A 19,140-nucleotide genomic window follows, 5' to 3' on the forward strand; every position below is an offset into this window, starting at 1 on the left:
AATTGGTTGATTGAACTTTTACATTTCACCAGAGCAATTAAGTTGCCTAATAAGAATAAATTCAGCAACAAATTTAATAGCTCACAGACTAATGTTAAAAAATACAAATTAATAGTTCCAGAAAAAGGCTTATTTAAGCCGTATCATCTTTAGCTATTATAAATAACATATGATGAACATTGTAAGGAGAAAGGTAGAAAGAAGAGAAAGAATAAAAAGAATGAAGAGACTGCCAGGGGAGGAGACTGGAAGAGGGGCGAGTGGAGCAGTGGGGAGATGGGAAGATACTATGTACCATTTTTCTGGAAGTAGAGTGAGTTTGCTATGTTGACAGAGTTGTGTTGTGGTAAATCTCCAATCCAAATAAGCCTGGTCAAATAAAACACAACTCAATAATTATGAATACAAGCTGCACGCCTAGATTGGGTAGATTTAACCACTACACTACTATATTCCCCATCTATGAGAGCCCTTATAACTTGCGGTTTCTCCAGCCATGTGCTTCTCCTCCACTCTCCTTCTGCTCTCCTCTCTCCTCTCCTCCCTTCTCTCTCAAACTTTTGGTCCACCTTTCTTTCTACTGCCCAATCACCCACTCTAGCCTTTATTTTATAAGTCAAGATGAGGAGAAGGTTCACAAGAAGTCACCTGTGTATGTGATTCTCTCCTCATCTTCAGTCCCTCCCAGGAAAGTGGAATTAGCATCACAAGACAAGACCAGGGCCATCCACAACAGAGTTACTCTGTGTACAATAGTCGTTGCAGCATGTTTTCAAGTGATTGTTAGAAGTTCATTCTCTAGGCTTATTTTCAGAGATTGCAGCTTTTCCTGCATTATGCACAAGGTGAACCTACAGAGCTCCCCACTATAGCTTATCTCATTCTGAGACTCATCCTCTGCGAAGCAGATGCTGAACAGTTAAGGTTTAGTAGTTGCTACAATGTCTTCAGCCATTTTTTTGTCACGTTTTTTGTTAATGCAGTACTCATCTGTTTTTCTTCAGGAAGAAAAGGACACTAAGGCATGCAAATGAATTGCTCAAAGTGATATAACTAACTGCCCAATGGGCCTGAACCCTGACAAAGACATGCTTACCATTGATTGTAGTAGTATACCATATATTACATAGTTGTACCATAGGTCACGGTAGTATAGATTATTGTAAACAGAGTACCTGGTACCTGAATAGCAGTCCGCAGCTGTCTGTTGGATGAATCATCCCTATAAAGAGATATTCTGTATCAACCAGAGGCCTCTTTTAAAGGCAGAGTTTCTCTTATCATTTTTATCATCAGAGAATGCCTTTTTATAGTATATTTTTAAAAAACAGAAAATGGAATGCTTTTTCTTACCTAGATTATAGTATTTTGTGTTAGCCATGCATACAGTACCAATTTGAAGCTCAATATGAAATTGGTAGAATATTGTTTCGTTTTCTGTGCTATGAAAATTTGCTTTCCTACTTTCTTAGAATTTTGTACATGTCTTAAAATTGGTATTATTTACCAGGTTCATTTTGAAAGTCTCCTGTGATTTATATTTTCATTGAACCAGGAAAAAAATAAATATATATAGAGAGGAAGTATGCTATGTTCCATAGAATACTCGCATGATGGTTCCTGGTTTGTTCATCAGGATGTGCTAAGACCACGTGCTCCAGAATCACTTGTTAAAATTCAGACTCTAGCTTGCCAGGGTTTTACCACCTGGACTTCAACATTTCATAACCTCTGATCTACAAACTATCCACAACATCTGGATGTCAGTATAAATTTCTCAGAAAGAGTAAAGAGGTTATATTTTTGTTTCAAAATCTCAGTAGCTATTTTTTTGTATTAGATTAGGAATGTGTATTCAAAAGTTATTCCAAGGTTAATAAATTAGTATCCAATATTAGTCATGAGAACTGAAACTGCAGCCTAACACTGTGACACATGCCATGCCATAAATGTGCTTGAACACATAGTAAATGAAGTAAGCCAGACACAAAATGACAGATGTCCTACAATTTCACTTACCTGGCACAGGTAGTGGCAAAATCTTATTTTATTTGTTATACTCTAACTGCCTTTACAAGTGCTATTTACTACTCTTTTACATACTTTAAGAATTTTTTTTTTATTTTGAGATCATAATATACTTACATCATTTCCCCTTCCTTTCCTGCCCTCCAAATTCTCCCCTGTACTCCTTTTTGCTCTCTTTCAAATTCACAGCCTCCTTTTTTGTTATAAGTATATTTAAATTTATATAAATTCCTAAATATAGAGGTAGGTACAACCTGTTCATTCTGTACAATGTTTCTTATGTATATGTTTTCAGAGCTGACCATTTCATGTTGGATAACCACCTGGTGTTGCCTTTCCTGGGGAATCTATTTTATGTACTCTCATAATTTAGCTGATGTGGTATGGAAGGTGCTTTAAGATTGTGTCTCTAGGAATGTCAGATGATGCTCCCAGAAAGTCTCCCCAATCGGACCTCCTAAACATGAGTGGATCAAGAACAACACAATGGTCATGCTAAACTGTTCTTCTAAATGCAAGTAGCTATCTTAGTGTTTCATATAAGGAGGTTAAAACTTAGTTACTTTAATCCTGTGATCTACTCATGTAGACATGATTATAGGTAAGTAGGTAGGTAGATGGATAACAGACAACATAGGTAGATGGGGTAGGAGAAATGGTGAGGGAATCAAAACCACTGTATATGAAAACTGTGGAGTTGTAGCATCAAGGCTGAAAAACATGAGGTTCTCCATGAATGTTGTGGTTTCCTCTGGCTCCCTGCTTAATGCTCCACATTTAAGTCACCAAAGACGAGTGCTGTTACACTCATACATCTTAAAATCAGTTTCTCACTTGTATGATTAAAAAAAATGTGAGAAAAAATAACATATTATTGGGAAAAACTGATGCAGCATTAATTTGTATATGTTCAGTGTTTAAAGCATAAATAGCCTATGTTTTATACACGTGAAGGTTTGTTAAAAAAAAAAACCCTGTGTGTTCAGCTATGAATGTGACAATGAAGCATACTGAGATGCTATTATGTCCTCTTCTCATAAAATAATAGCTTAAAAAGCATTGCTCCTACCAAAAGGAAGAGAATCTTTAACAAGTTGGTGTGACTCTAGGTCACTCTCTTAAGCTGACTCTAACACAAAGACATCTAGGAGCTATGGTCTTGAAAATTAGCTTTCTGGATCAAGGTAGTTTACTAGTTGGCAGTAGAGAAATTCTATGTGCATTTTCCAAAGCTAAGGTTAAGGTGATAAAGCAATTGAGCCTTTTAACACTTAGCAAAGGTGGAGGTGAAATGAAATAGCCATTCAAAACAGCAAATAATTAATTGAGTCTCTTTGTTAACAGGCAGAAGGTCAAGTCCACACAGCCACAACAGTGATACTGTCTGCATTGTAAACAGCTGAGTCTTTGACTTGAAAGTGATTAGATTGGATTGTTGGGAACTAATTAAAATAAGGTTTTATCTTTGAAAGGTAGTATAAAATTTTTAAGTATGGTCCCTTACTTTTTCTTTGGTCTTCTCATGAATTCTTTAGAGTTGTAACTTTGAATTTCATTTTTTTGTTTATTTATTTTTTTTTTTACTTAATCATGTTATATACTTGTTGAAAAGCTGTAATCCATAATTCTGCAGTAAGATATTGACTATAAGAGTGGATCAGCATGAAGAAAGAAAAGTATATAGCTTTCTACGTATTAAAAGTTAATGATAATAGAATATACTGTTTCCCACAGAAACATTTACATTGGCTGCTGCTGCTTCATAGACTTGTTGAAATATTGTGTTTGAATCATTATAGCCCGGCACTACCAGGTCTTAGGAAATTTTAATTGTAAAAGAACTTTTAAACGTTGTCTACTCATGTATAGCTTAAAACACTCTATTTTAAAACAACTTTGTTTAAAATAGAGGACAAACATCCAGATTACGTATTACTTGACAAACAATAACAGCGAAGGATACCTATCTGAAATGTTCAGTGTTGTAAAGCTGAAGAAAATCTCTGGGAAGAATTGGAAAAACCTGGACCATGCCTGTCTCCAATTGTGCTGTAAAGATTTGGAGGGAGGAATCTCTGTGCCAGTGAACAGCCTGGAGGGATGAGCACTGCGCTGGAAAAAACGAAGCAGACAGATGGTAGCCATGAGGAAGCGCTGATAAAGGGTGGGAGACACAAAGTAAGCATCAGGAAGCCTTCGAGCCTCTAGGTCTTAAAATGAAGCAGAATCGAAGAATTTTTGCAAGAAACAATTTATTTGACTTCAATGATGTCTTTCCCAGACAGTCATTGCATTTCAGTGAATAAATAATCTTACATGAATCAAAACATCTGTTCCTGTGGTCATCCCAAAACGTGGCACAATTGCCTAGAAACTCACTCTACTGAAGATTACACTTCTGAAAATGTATTTTATGCTGGCCAGTGTTCCTAACCACTGATGTTTGTGCTTCTTCCCTTGGAAAAACTCCCATGTTACAGCAAATTGAAACTCCTAAGTTTTAACCATTCCGATGAAGAAATGGTGGGAGGTGAGCATATGTTTCCGAGGATCTCATTTTATTTACATTAAAGCCTCCTTTCTATATTTAATTCACAGACATGTAAAGCCAGTTGGAAATTATCTTGCTTGATTCGCTCCATTCTAAAAGCTGTGTATTCGTAGCGTCTTCGTATGTCTGGGATCCGTTAAGCTTCAGCTATGAGGCCCATATAAATCTCATCCACACATCCACTTCCATTCTAGCTTAATAATCTCCTACTGCTGCTCCTTTTCAGAGAGAAACTATTGTTGGTCATGTTGGAGCTGTAGCGTGGTTTCAGAGTTTGTAAGGTGCACCATGCAAGAAGAGCTCCGCATGGCAGCTGCAGACATCAGAGCCCATGCTCTGTGTATGCAGAATTAGAAGGCCAGTGCTCAGGATGCCAGGCAAGTCCTCAGACATTAATCAGTGTCTTCCAGCCCAGTATCAGAACAGCCTTCTGTAAGGAACAGCTCACAGTGGCAACATCATATGTTCACCTTGAAGATGATAAGCAAATATGTGGAATACAATTTTATAAGTGACAGAAACTAAGTACCCATAGTATGGGAATGTTAAAGAATGGGAGAAAGAAAATCTTTTGACAAATGGCAGTCCCAACATACTTAATTTTTTTTTTTTTACACAAGACTTACCTGAGCACATGTCATAATTGTTCCTGTCTACGCTATATAGTTGCCTGACTGATGTGACGTATCTAGCTGCTGAAAAGATGCCTATCAAGTTGACACCTGCTCATGACTTGATGAAAGGGGTTTCTTTTGTCATATAAAATATAAGCTACTAGTAATAGTCTAAGCTCCATTTAAGTATAATTTGACGAAGCCTATATAGGCTTCTAATATAGAATATAATGATTTGCATGCATGTAGTGGGTTGATTAAATCAATCTAATTAACATATTCCATCCCTCACACGCCTAATTTTAGTTGTAAAAGTATTTAATATCTCTTTTAGCAATTCTATTCTTCAGTATTTACTTCACTATTTTTTGCTATGCCAAAGAAAGCATTTACAGAACCTTCATATTGATGAAACTGTATGCCCCATTCACCAATGTCTTCCCATTTCTACCTCTACGATAACTGACATTCTATAGTCCGTAACGAAGAATACGTTGCCCTTTTAATTTTCTGTTAAAGAATAAAACCTTTCTAAGCACAATTCTTAGAATTATTTAGCTTAAATTATCAATAAGTATATTATCATAGCAGCCACTTATTGTAACAAGATTAGAAGATGAAATCACTGTATGTTTCTGATAACTTAGTAACCAGAGCTATATATATGGCTGTCAGACTGAGCAAGTAAATGATAATGCTGTTTTCAGGGGTGACTAGTCGCAATTGATTTTGTAAAATTCCAAACCCCATGCATTTTTTTCTCAATACAGCTGCTCATTCTATTCAGTTTGACATTGGGGGCATAAAGTTGGCATTTTTCAGGGTAGCAAATTGTGTGTAGTTATTGGATTCTAACTGTGATTTTGTCTGCAAAACTGTAGTATATTTTAAAAATAAATAAGTTCAACAGGTTTAGAATGAAGATGATCAAGAATAGCTTATATTATACTTAAATTCTAATATCTACAGTCTGCAATCTCCCTGAGAGAGAATATTTAAAGAGATTAGAACCAGTGATTTGCAGCCCCATGTCTTCTCCAATGTATACCTAATGTCATTTTAGGAAAACTTGCATCCAGTAGCACAGTTGAAACATTTCTAATACATGTGACAAAAGTCACAAGAAAGCATATTAATCCATAAGTAAACACTTGAAAAAATAAAATGGGATGGGTATAAATTATAATATCATAAAAATAAAATATGCACCATTTTATGATTTTATTTTCTCACTACTCAATTTGTTTCCTGCTGAAAGCAAAATCTTATTCTTTTTAATTCAGAATAAAGTTAAAAGACTTCTAAGGCAGTTCAAGTCATGTTAAGCCTGCATGGTGATTTGAATAATGGCCTCCAGAGGCTCATATGTTTGAATGCTTTGTTCCCAGTCAATGGAACTGTTTGAGAATGAGAAGTGGTGTGTTCTATAGGAGGGGTTGTATCACTGGGAATGGGCTTTGAGGTTTCAAAAGCCCACTCTAAGCCCTATCTCTATATCTCTTTGTGTCTATCTCTCTGTCACTGTCTCTATGTCTCTATCTATCATCTATCTATCTATCTATCTATCTATCTATCTATCTATCTTAGATCAGATAGGAGCTCTGAGCTACTTCTTCAGTACCATTCTTTCTCACCTACTGCCATGCTCCACACCATGAAGATGATGTACTAACTCTCTAAAACTGTAAGCATGCCCTCAATTAAATATTGTCTTGGTCACGGTGTTTCATCACAGCAATAGAACTGTAACTATGGCAGCTTGCTTATGGTTCATCATCTTGTCAACACAAGCTCTAGGCTCCATAGAATTTATATCATGCTAGCATCAGGGAAGGGACCTTGCTCCTCAGTCAGCAATCTTTGTTGGCATCTGTGGATGCACACTGGCCTGTCTGGTTTTCAGCCTTGACTGGTAACCATTGAAATATCCCCCATTCTTATCTGTCATGTTACATGTAGCAATACATATAACCATGGAAAGCTTCACTTGTTAATCACAGTCATGGGTATAATGGTTAGGGGTAGGTCATCAGAACACATTTCCCGTTTCCTATCACCTCATGAAGTTATACTGAAGAGCCTTGACCATGTTGTTTTGAATGTCATGCACAGCTGTGATGGACCCAAGGACAAGCCTCTGTCCCTTTCAAGCATTTGCTGGGCACAATTAGGCATTCTTCTAGCACTTTGTTTATCATGAACACATTGTTTTCTTTACATTCATAAAGCTAAAAATTCTAGATCTTTTTACAGGTATATGACTAGTTAGAAAATAAACATATTTGAAGAGGCAGGTGAAGATCAAATGCTCGCTTTGAGTGAAAAGGTCTGATCTGACTTTTCTGTTGTTCTCCTGACTTTATCATGTGCTTCCTTGACTTTGGCATTTCACTGGCATGTGAGCAAATAGTGACTTGACTTGCTAGCCCTCATTGTAGGAATATTTCCACTATAGTTCTGACACTTTGCATGAATATCAGCTTAAAGGTACTAAGTTAGCGCTTATATACTGGTACCTGCTTTATACTTTAATTGATCTACCTTTTCTGTGCCACTTTTGTTTGAATGTTACCGGTATGCTGTTGAAAACATAAATATCTTGCTTTTCTAGGCAGTTCATGGCATTAATATTTTTAGAGCTTAACAAAAATGTGTGGCAAGATTTTCTAACCTGACTGAATCTAAAAGTCAAATAGTTTAATTGAAGCTAGACCGATGGTTTACTCCTTCAAAGACAATCTATTTATTCCATAAATAATCATAAATTATGCTGTATTGCCAAGGTATAGTCAATTAGAGAGTATAGATAGAGGCCTAAAGGCTTGCCTGACTAGAAGAAAAAAAGAACACTCCAAATGCATGTCTAGCTTTAGGAGTATGACAGTAGTAAGAAGCTCTCCATTATGAGAGTCTAGTACAGTTGGTTTTCATTTGAAAATTCTTCTTCATTTCCACATATATGCTCTACTAAAAGCATATTTAGTGAACAAAAACAACAGATTTACAAAATAAGTCAACCAAGGAATTCCATTTTCTTCAGCAGATGTTTCTTTATGGGTTGAAGTATAATACTTCAAATATAACTTCATACTGTACAGAAGAATAAAGCATATACCATGCACATGATATATGTATTCATGTTCATACAACTCATTCTTGATGTTGAAACATGGCTATAATTGTATTTAATATCTGAACATGGTCCTACCCTATACCTTGAAATGTTTCAGTTAATAAACATCGGTGGGTATGATCTCATTGTTATTATTGTACTAAATTCTTTAGCTATTTGTAGAGATATGAAGATATTTGTTCTTGAGGATCAAAGCCCGCCAACTACGAACTATTGCAGTACTTTATAATTAAAGAAAACATAGTGATAATACACATTGATTTTACATAATCAAGGATAGCATACTAATATGAACAGTTGTTACTATTTGCTTACTAATTTTATCCTAATTATTGTTAGTAAAAATAAAATATTTTACATCATAGCAAGAACATTTATAAGTCATAATACATACTTGTATTGCTTCATCATTGCTATTATAATATATTTACTTGATTAAGATCTGAAACACAACATTGCTTTTGCCACTGGGAACATTGGTGGAATTTCTCCCCTATTCTGTAATCTTTTGTGGTTTTGCTCCAGCTTGATTCAGATAGGGCGTGGTTAATGAAAATGGCCAAAATAGATGATTCAGCCCTTCCATGTTCCTACACCCCATAAAATGAGAGGACATATGCCCCATTGCTTAGATCACTAATTCTCATTTCAGTTTTCTGTCCATATGACACACTCTTTTTGCTGTCCATGATGCTTTTCACAGGACCATCCCTTTCTCTTCTAGAACATAAACATAGGAGACATGTTTGGAACATTAGCATAGATTCTAGTCACCACCATATACATGTCCCTTTGTAAATGCTGCAGCCCTTTACCTGATGCATTTTCTGAGGTACTATGGTGCCAGTGGTTGGTAGGGATTGAACATCTGTAGTAGTGATGAACATCTGAAATAAGGTGTTCTACTTTTGGTGGGTTATGAATTCACCCAGAGAAGAGGAAAAGTCTGCAATTTCTTTCTTTCATAGCCCTTGGGTGACACAAAGAGGCAAAAGTAGCTCAAATGCTGCCTCAAGGAGCAAAGGGAGATCAAATGCTGTTTTGGGCACCAAGGTGAGAGTTTATAAATTAACACAAATGTGTTAAGTATTACCAGTGAATCTCTTAAAGTGTGCGTGTGTGTGTGTGTGTGTGTGTGTGTGCACTCATGTGCACATGAGTACAGAAAATGTACCCATCTGAGACTGAAACAAGTACATAAAATTAGATGCTGATATCGCAGATAGTAAAACTAAAGGGATTTTTTCAATATGAATACTATTATTATTTAGTTTGTATGTTTCCTTAGTTAATCATATAGTAAAAATTAAACTAAGTAAGTCTTCAAGATGTTGTGCTTTGCCTTTTATTGCACTGAAATATGGCAATTCCTTTTGTTGGAGAATTTGAAAAAGAACAGACTATCTACGTCTAGCTACCTAAGTCTAAAAGAAGTGTGCTGTTACAGTGATTCTAGGCTCTATGAATTCAGCTTCTTTTTGAAGTTATTCTAGAATACATCCTCACACTAGGACATTTATACATGTTCTCTTGTGGTTATATGATGTCACAGTTAGAAGTCAAGCAAGGATTTACAAAAATCCTCCAAACCTAACCTTAGTCACTGAACATTTGTGGGTCAGGCTTATGGGAATTTGGCAAATTTGTCGTATTGACTCCTCAAGTCCACTAGAATTTTTTTTTTTTTTTCAAGAAGAAGGGCTCAGAGTCTGTGGCTATCTTGGTATGTTGTAGAGGAAGAAGACATTAGAATTTTTATATAAAGTCTCTGATGTGCTTGCCTACCTCACTTTTTATTTTTAAAAGTTCTATGGCAAAACCAAAGCTTTTCTACAATTCAGATTTAGCTGTGTGTCTATTGGCTTATGACCTGTTCTGGTCTTCCCTCCATAACTAGAACTCACTCAACAGTGGTTCCCACAGTCTGTATCTTACCCACAGATGAGGCAGAAAAGCAACAGCACCCATGGCCTCTTCTCTTCAGGCTGAACCTTTGCAGGGGATGAGCGCCATGCTGCGGTAACTAAGGAGACAACTTGGCTGTAGAAATGAATCAGATTAAAAGTAGGAAAGATGAATCAAGATTAGAAATCTGGATTTGAGGTGTTGCTCAATGGCAAAGCAAATGTCTCCCTTATACAAGACTCTGAATTGGATCCCAACCACCATAAACAAGGGTTGTAAAACGTTTGTGAAACTTCTCTCTGATATGTGTATCATAAAACCCCTTCTTGTTTATGATGTTTTAAGGGCACAGATTTCTAGTTGACGATGGTGAATGCGATTTATTTATTTAATTCCTTCCTTCTTTCCTTTTTCCTCTCCTATCCACCCCATTTAAAGACAAGATCTCAATATATAGCTCCAGTTGTTTTGAAATTCACTATATAGATAAATCTGGTCTTGAACTCACAGAGATCTACCTGCTGCTGCCTCCCAAGTAGTGGGATTAAAGGTATGAGCCGCTACACCCAGCCCATTGTGATTTCTAACCCCAGGCTAATTCTGTAATAATCTTGGCAAATCTGGAACCACAGAGGCATAAACTACCAAACTCACTAAAGTGAGTTTTTACAATTTCAACACGAATCAACTAATGGATAAGCCTAGTTCCAGGGTGAAGGTATCGCTGTGACATCAGGATGAGATAGAGTCAGGAACTAAATAGGACATGTACCCAGTGTTCAGTTTTATATAGAACATGGATTTCCCAATGGTTCACCCAGAGGGACATGAAAGAACTTAAGTCAGTTACAGAGAATTTTGGACCAAAGACATTTCGTCACACTTGCCCTAGCACCAGGTTAAAATGGTAAGATTTTTTATCACAAGAGAAAGTGAAATTCTACAGAAGCTAAAGGAGCATCCTGTCATGGCTGTGTTAGACCTTGTTTGTTCTTTACTATGTCATACCAAAGACAAACACTGAGACCCACAAACTACAGGAAAAATGTTACCCTTCTCATTCAGACCTTGTGTGTGCTTAAATCATGAGCATAAGATGAAGTATTTATAATTCAGGCCCCAGATGTTAAAAGTATAAAATATTATATATTGTAAAAACATTAAAATTACAAATTTAAATGCAAATTTGAGTACTTATTGGGCAGCATGCATTGCATTCCTGAAATAAGGACCAATCTTTCATTTGTTATTCCTCACATTGCTAGGAGACAGGCAAGTGGCCAAGAAAATGAAGACAAAGAGAAGTTTAATAACTTTTATGATGCAAATATGTAATAACTCTTTTCCACCTCTACGTACATCAAAGTAATGCATTCCACAGCCTAACGATTAAAATATAGGTATAGATTTTAAGGAGTAATGGAATTAATGTTAGTAATAGCTTGTTTCATTTTGAATTATTTGATTAGATTCATGAGTTTAATATTACATTAAAATTTATAGGTATGTTTAAAGTAGTAATTCATAAAACTTTAATTATATAGATAGGTGACTCTATATATTACATTTTGCATCATGATCTTAAGTACAAATTATATAAAATACAGAATACCTCTTAAGCATCTCAGAAGCTCACAACTTGTTGGCACATTTTTTTTTTTAATAAATAGGGGTTCTTTTTATATTACTTCATTAGTATCCATTCTAGTTCAATTAAGGTGGGAAATTTTGTAATTAGTTTGGGTGTTACTTCTGCATTGGAACACTCCTTCTTAGTTAACATCGTATTGTGTAAAGCTTTTGCTATTTCCTAAAGTATAGTTCTTTTTTTTTTTATTGGATGTTTTATTTACAATTCCTATGTTGTCCCCTTACCCCATCCCCCACCCACCCCAGAACCCCCAATCCCCTCACCCCTCCTCCTTCTTCTCTGTGGATGTAACCTCTATCTACCCCCCCTACTCCCACCTCCCCACCCTCAAAATTCCCACCCCCTGGGGCATCCAGCCTTCATGAGGTCAAGGTTCTCTTCTTCCACCTATGCCCAGCAGGGCCCTCCACTCTTACATATTCAGCTGAAGCCCTGGATCCCCCCTAAGTGCTCCCAGGCTGGTGGTTTAGACCCTGGGAGCTGTGGTTGGTTGGTATTGTTGCTCTCCTCATGGTGCCTTAAATCCTTTCAGCTCCTTCAGTCTTCACTCTAACTCCTCTATTGAGAACCCCATGATCAGTTCAATGGCTAGTTGTGAGCATCTGCCTCTGAATATGTCAGACTCTTGAAGACCTCTGAGGAGACATCCATATCAGGCTCTTATCAGCATGCACTTCCTGACTTCCACATCAGCATCTACCTTTGGTGACTGCACATGGGATGGATACTCAGGTGGAAAGGTCTTCAGACGGCCCCTCCTTCAGTTTTTGTCCCTCACTTTGTCTCCATATTTGCTCCCTTGAGTATTTTGTTGCTCCTTCTAAGAAGGACCGAATCACCCCCACTTGGTCTTCCTTCTTTATGGGCTTCATGTGGCCTGTGAGTTGCATCTTGGGCATTTCAAGGTTCTGAGCTAATGTCCAATAATCAGTGAGTGAATACCATGTGTGTTCTTTTGTGATTGGCTTACCTCACTCAGGATGATAATTTCTAGTTCCATCCATTTACCTAGGAACCTCTCGAATTCATTGTTTTTAATAGCTGAGTAATACTCCATTGTGTAAATATACCACATTTTTTGAATCCATTCCTCAGTTGAAGGACATCTGGGTTCTTTCCAGCTCCTGGCTATTATAAATAAAGCTGCTATGAACATAGTTGAGCATATGTCCTTATTATATGTTCGAGCATCTTCTGGGTATATGCCTAGGAGTGGTATAGCTGGATCCTCAGGTAATGCTATGTCCAATTTTCTGAGGAACTGCCAGACTGATTTCCAAAGTGGTTGCACCATCTTGCAGTCCCACCAACAATGGAGGAGTGTTCCTCTTTCTCCACACCCTCGCCAGCATCTACTATCACCTGTGTTTTTAATCTTAGCCATTCTGACTGGTGTGAGATGGAATCTCAGGGTTGTTTTGATTTGCATTTCCCTGACGACTAAGGATGCTGAACATTTCTTTAGGTGCTTCTCGGCCATTCGAGTTTCTTCCGTTGAAGTATAGTTCTAATAACCCCCAAAACTGGTCATTAAAAGTTTTAATAATACAATTCTCTGCTTTCTGTTTTAGATTCTTCTTGATCCTTGCCAGTAAAATCAAGTATACAATTTTTCTTTCTGCGATTATAAACTAATGCCATTAATCCAGATAATAACAGCAGCATTTTCTGATTTCTAAGTCACATGTTCGATTGATATTTTTGCCGTTATGTTTCTTTAATGAATGTGGCCTCCTCTCTGTGTTTGGTGCACAAATGTGTACAATTGTAATATCTTGTAGTTGAGTATTTTCTTCAATGAATATTAATCTCTTCTGATTAATTTTGGCTTGAAGTGTATTTTGTCAGATAGCTACAACTGCTTGCCTTTTGGCTTGGAGTGTCTTTTTCTGTTCTTCCTCCTTGAGGTGATATCTGTACTTGATGGTAAGGTGTTATTTCTTAAATGGAGCAGAAAAATGGATCCTGTTTTCTAAATCAGGGTTAACCTGTGTCTTTTGATTGGGAAATTGATATGATTAATACTGAATTTTTAGTTGGCAGTGTTTATTTACTTCTGTTATTTTGTTATGGTGTTGGTGGTTTGTTTTTTATCCTTGTTTTGGTCTTTTTATTTACTTTTCTGGGATTGTTTATTCCTTGTGGCTCTTGGGTACAGCTCATCTTTTCAGACTGCAGTTTTCCTTCCAGTGCCTTCTGTATAACTGGAGTGGTAGATAGAAATTTCTTAAATGTGGCTTTATCATGGAATATTTTTCTGTCTCCATTGTTTGTGATTGAAAGCTTGCTAAGTATAGTAGTCTGGCCTGGCATCTGTGGTCTCTTAGAGTCTGCATCACAATTTCCATGCCCTTTTTGCTTTTAGTGTTTCCATTGATAAGTCAGATATAATTCTAATAGATAAGTCTTTATTTGTTACTTGGCCTTTTTCTCTTACAGCTTTTAATATCCTCTCTTTTTCTATACATGTAGTACTTTGATTATTATCTGTCACTGTGGACTTATTTCTCTGGTCCTTTGTACCTTTATTGGGACATTCTTCTGATTGGGAAAACTTCTTAAAAATGTTTTATGTATCTTTGATCTGGGGATTCTTCTACTTCCTATGTTCCTATTATCTTTAGGTTTGGTCTTTTCATAGTGTCCTGGATTTCCTGGACATCTTGATCCTAGTATATCGTAGACATAACTTTTTTTTTTTTGATTGAGTTATCCATTTCTCTTATCTTCAGGACTTAAATTCTGTCTTCCATGTCTTATGGTCTGTTGGTGAGATCATTGAGGTTTTTGTTTTACATCCAAAGTTGTTCATTTCAAGTTTTATTTTAGTTTGGATTTTCTTTAGTGATTTTATTTCATCGTTAAATTCTACTTTCTTGTCTTGAAATGTTTTATTCACCTATTCAACTATGTATGTTTTCACAATCTTCATTAAGACATTTATTTATAACCTTTTAAACATCCTGTAACATATTCATAATTGTTACTTTGAAACTCCTTGCTTTGTGCATCAAGTATACTGCTTTTTCTAGAGATCACTGGAATAGGGTTGTTGGCTTCTGGAATAGACTTATTGTCTTGATTATTCATGTTTGTATCTTTCTTGAGGTAGCTATCTAGTCTTGTCTTTGTTGGATGAATGGATGGGTTCTTTGGTTGATTTTGACCACTCTGGATGCTAGACAAGTGTGGCGGCTGTGGGATCCCTGGCAGAAAATGTTGCTATGAGTCAGTGATGATACCAAGGATTGGAGATGGGTAGAAAGAGAGGCTGTGTTTAACAGTGAGGATCCTGGGTTGCCATCAAGAGTTGGAGTCCCCAGGGAATGGAGGTGGGGAGGGAAGAGGCTCCTTCAAGGAAACTACAACAAGATTAAGAGGAAGTCTGAAGACACTGAAATGAAAGAGCTTAAAAAACGTTTTCTAAATAATCTTAAATTACCTAGTACAGAGAATCAAGTTTCTCTAGCTTGAAGGTACCACAGCCCTTCAGGGTAAATTTAGACTTATCTGTTAATGACTCTAAACTTATAGAATAAGAGTTACTCAATTTGTTGAAAGAGGCCAGTCAAAACTCTAATCAAGTTTCCCTTCAAAATAAAGAATATTCATAATTATGTGAAAGTAATTGATGCTATTTACATAATTTTATTTTCTCTGTAAGATATATTATAGGATATAAATTATATTGTAACTCCTCTAGTTCAGTACACACTCGGTTTTTCTAATTCTTTTTTCTGTTTTTATACTTTTACATTCCTTTGAAAAAAGCGTTTTAATTCAAAATGTGAATTGACATGAAAATATTTTATCTCTTGTTGATTTTCAAACACACATTAAATGATCATTTATATGATATATGATCTGTTCCTTGAAACAAGTCCATTAAATCAGAGCTTTAACATGGTATCAGCAGGAAATTGTCCATATTAAGATGAAGTTATCTAGCCATTGCCCCATAACAAATTGCTTCAGTGCCTAATGGCTTAAGTCAACAGACATTGACGGTGCACATTTCTTCAGGGCAGCCTGGGTGGGGACATTGGTACAGGGTTGTCCTCAGGGCAGCCTGGGTGGGGACATTGGTGCAGGATTGTTCTAGAAGTGCAGTTAAGCTGTTGCTCAGAGCTAAGGCCTCTCCAAACTTGACTGGGTTGAAGGACAAGCTTCTGTGCTCAGTGCTGTGATTTGAACATTCTGAGTTCTTCTCCATGTGACTATCACCGTAGGGCTGATTTGGCTTCCTGCAGAGAAAGAATAGAGCAACTTAAATTATGAGAAATACACACTTACAACCAAATCCCCAAAGTGATATACCCATATCATTCCTTTCCCATACTCTCTTGACCTCACAGATCAATCCTAGCTTAATGTGGGAAAGTATCCATCGGGATGTATATTCCAGAAGAAGTGGGGATTTATTTAAGTAGTGTTTTTATTTTGAATCAAAATTTCCCATCACAAATGAGATTAAAATAGAAAATGCGTTTTTGACTTTATATATAAAAATCTGTCAATTTCTTTTTTACTGTCAGGGGTACTTGTTTGTCTCTCTTAATTCCATAATCATCAAATTGCTGAACTTCAAAATGATTTAAAGGAATTTTCTACTTCCTTCTTTAAAAAATAAAATCTTATAGCATCATTGTCTTCTGGAAGATCCTCTTTCAATTATAAAATGACATAACTGGTAACATTTATCAATTAAAGAAATGGGTGCTTCCTTACATATAAATCCTTTTCTTATAAGTATTTGTCTTTGAAAACAATATACTAATAGTTTTTATCCATTAATATCTAAGATGATCATGCCCTTGTTTTCTGTTCTACTTTATACAGGGTCTCATGTAGGCCAGACATGCCTGGAACATGCTGTGGCTAGAGGGATTCTGCTCCTGTCTCGTCCACCTCTATGGACTAGGACTGCCAGATTGTATCACCTTTACCCATCTTCCCCCTTTGTTTTCAATTTTGTTAAGTTTTATTATGGAACATAATTTTCTCAACAGTATCTTAGGTCACTGGAAACAAGTAAGATTTGTGTCACGCCGTGGGTGCAAAGAATTCCGTACTGATTTTACTACAGCTGATTTTTGTTAAACAATTTATCTTTCTGTTCTTCAAATAATAGAAACATAGCTGACTGTATAATCTTATCTTTTTATCCTAGGTCTCCTAAAAACCCAGAACAGAAAATCATTAAGAGAGTGATTGCTCTTGAAGGAGATATTGTAAGGTAGGTGCCAAACTACTGTTTTTAACTTAACGTCTAGGTTTAAACTTGTTTTTTGAATGATCAGTTGATATTAAAGTAAAGTATGCCTGGCAGTCTAGAACTTTGTACGCCCTTCCCTTAGGCTTCTGCTTTAGTGAATGTCAGTGACTGTTTAAGGATGGAAGGTATACATGGGATTACTGAGCACACTATTGTCCATAAATTATAAAACACAGGATAATTATTAATTAAACCAAGATTAACCACATACTCTGACCATTGAATTACTGCTCTCGGTTATCAACACTTGCACAATTATTTTATTGTGACATCAGTATCCATTTTAGAAATTTTAAAGAACATTTCATTATTTTAGAATCCCAGACACAAATTCCTAGGACTCCTTTATAACCACAGAGATCAAGACAAGCTGGATAGGAACTGAAACACACATTTCTGGGTTCACAGTGAGTGTTGAAACTACAGACAGCACTGAAATAATCAAGAGTTTGAGCAACAGAGAGCAAAGTCTCATTTACTGCACTTGCTGATATAAACAAGATTTGAGACTGGGCAAGAAAGCCATTAGTGCATGATGCATCTCATTCTGATTGCCTACTTGAAGAAAGACGTAGCTAGGTGTACATAATATAGCAGACAAATGCTTTGAAAATTATATTCAAGATGTTTTCTGATTCCGTTTCCACTCAAAACCCCATCCTAAAAAAACCTGTGTTAATGATTACATAAGCAAAACAAACGAAATGGGAAGAGCCCCTGTCGGCTTTAGAGCAGAATTGAGATCAGCAGTGTAAAGATGTTCCAGGGATCACTAGAGTCCCCAAGACCCCTTTGGGGATTCTGTGATAGCAAAACTACTTTTTTTTCATAACCAAAGGATGTCATTTGTCTTTTCATTTTGTTTTATTTTACTGTTTTGCTGTTGCTCATGCAGGATGGAATTTTCCAGATGTGTGATATTGTGATAGACTGAATAAAAAAGCAGTCACCACAACCTAGCTATTCTCTCTACACCAATCAGGCATTAGAAACATTTACAGAAGCATTTAAAATGTCACCTGACTCATTTACCACTGAACACTGTGATTTTTATTTAAAAACATGTCCAGAATAAGGAAATTCACAAAACCAGAAACAGGTTAGTGATTCCCACAGGCATGTAAGAAGGGAATGGAAGGATAGGGTTATGTGCTTGTTTTTAAGAGGTATAGAAATATCTTAAAGTATATCATACTGTCACTTGTCCAGTTAGATATGAAAAAATAGAGTTGTACATTTTAATTGGGATAATTATATATTATATGAACTACATATCAATGGAACTATTCTTACAAAATTCTTATCTTGGCTTCCTAAACTTTAAACTAGTGTGACAATACACACCTACAATGGTTTCTAACAGCCTTGGTAGGCGTTAAAGGGCCAGAGGATGAGATAGTAAAACATTTCCTGATGAAAGTCCCTGTTTCTGTTTGTGATCTCTTTCTTGCAATTCCGTATCTGAAAATGCTTATAGGAAGATGCTCTTGATAAGCTGTAGGGTCCTTAGCCTTTTTCTCCCTTGTGACAAGCAAGGGCTCTGATATGTGAAATGCCCTTTCAGTCCTGTTTTCCCTTGGATATTGCTGAATTTTCTAGGAGGCAAGATAAACCAAATATGACTTTTCAACATTGCTTTCATGAAGAGAATTTGATATTTTCTAAAGAGCATAAACAAACAGGGTGCAAACCCCTTTAGGTTTTAGTATACATACATTTCAATATTATTTTAAATTTCCAACTAGAGAGAATCAGAGGACATCATGAAGGCATGAACTTTTCAGAGGTCAAGTTCACTGTTAAAGACTTAACCAAGTAGTCTATCTAGTCAGTGTTCTATTAGCTAAGTTACCTCTGCTTATAAACGTACTGAATGTACTGAAATGTATACTTTAGAAAACCTGTTGAGGAGATATCTTGAAAAATACTGGGAGCAGCTCCCTGAAGAACAGCAAGAGACTAACACTACGACTTCTAGTTTGT

At 36.3% G+C, this 19,140-nt stretch overlaps 1 protein-coding gene across 5 annotated transcripts in view; it reads left to right on the forward strand.

The window, feature by feature from the left end:
• The window catches only part of Immp2l (inner mitochondrial membrane peptidase subunit 2), a 796,480-nt gene that overhangs the window by 549,467 nt on the left and 227,873 nt on the right, over window positions 1–19,140 (forward strand). For all 5 annotated transcript variants that reach the window (XM_028768878.1, XM_028768882.1, XM_028768881.1 and 2 more), the window contains one exon: window positions 17,053–17,118. In XM_028768878.1, coding sequence (XP_028624711.1) covers window positions 17,053–17,118 — 66 coding nt within the window. The remainder of the gene's footprint in view (window positions 1–17,052; window positions 17,119–19,140) is intronic.

Source organism: Grammomys surdaster, unplaced genomic scaffold, assembly GCF_004785775.1.
Source record: "Grammomys surdaster isolate TR1022 unplaced genomic scaffold, NIH_TR_1.0 188, whole genome shotgun sequence".
NCBI lineage: Eukaryota > Metazoa > Chordata > Mammalia > Rodentia > Muridae > Grammomys > Grammomys surdaster.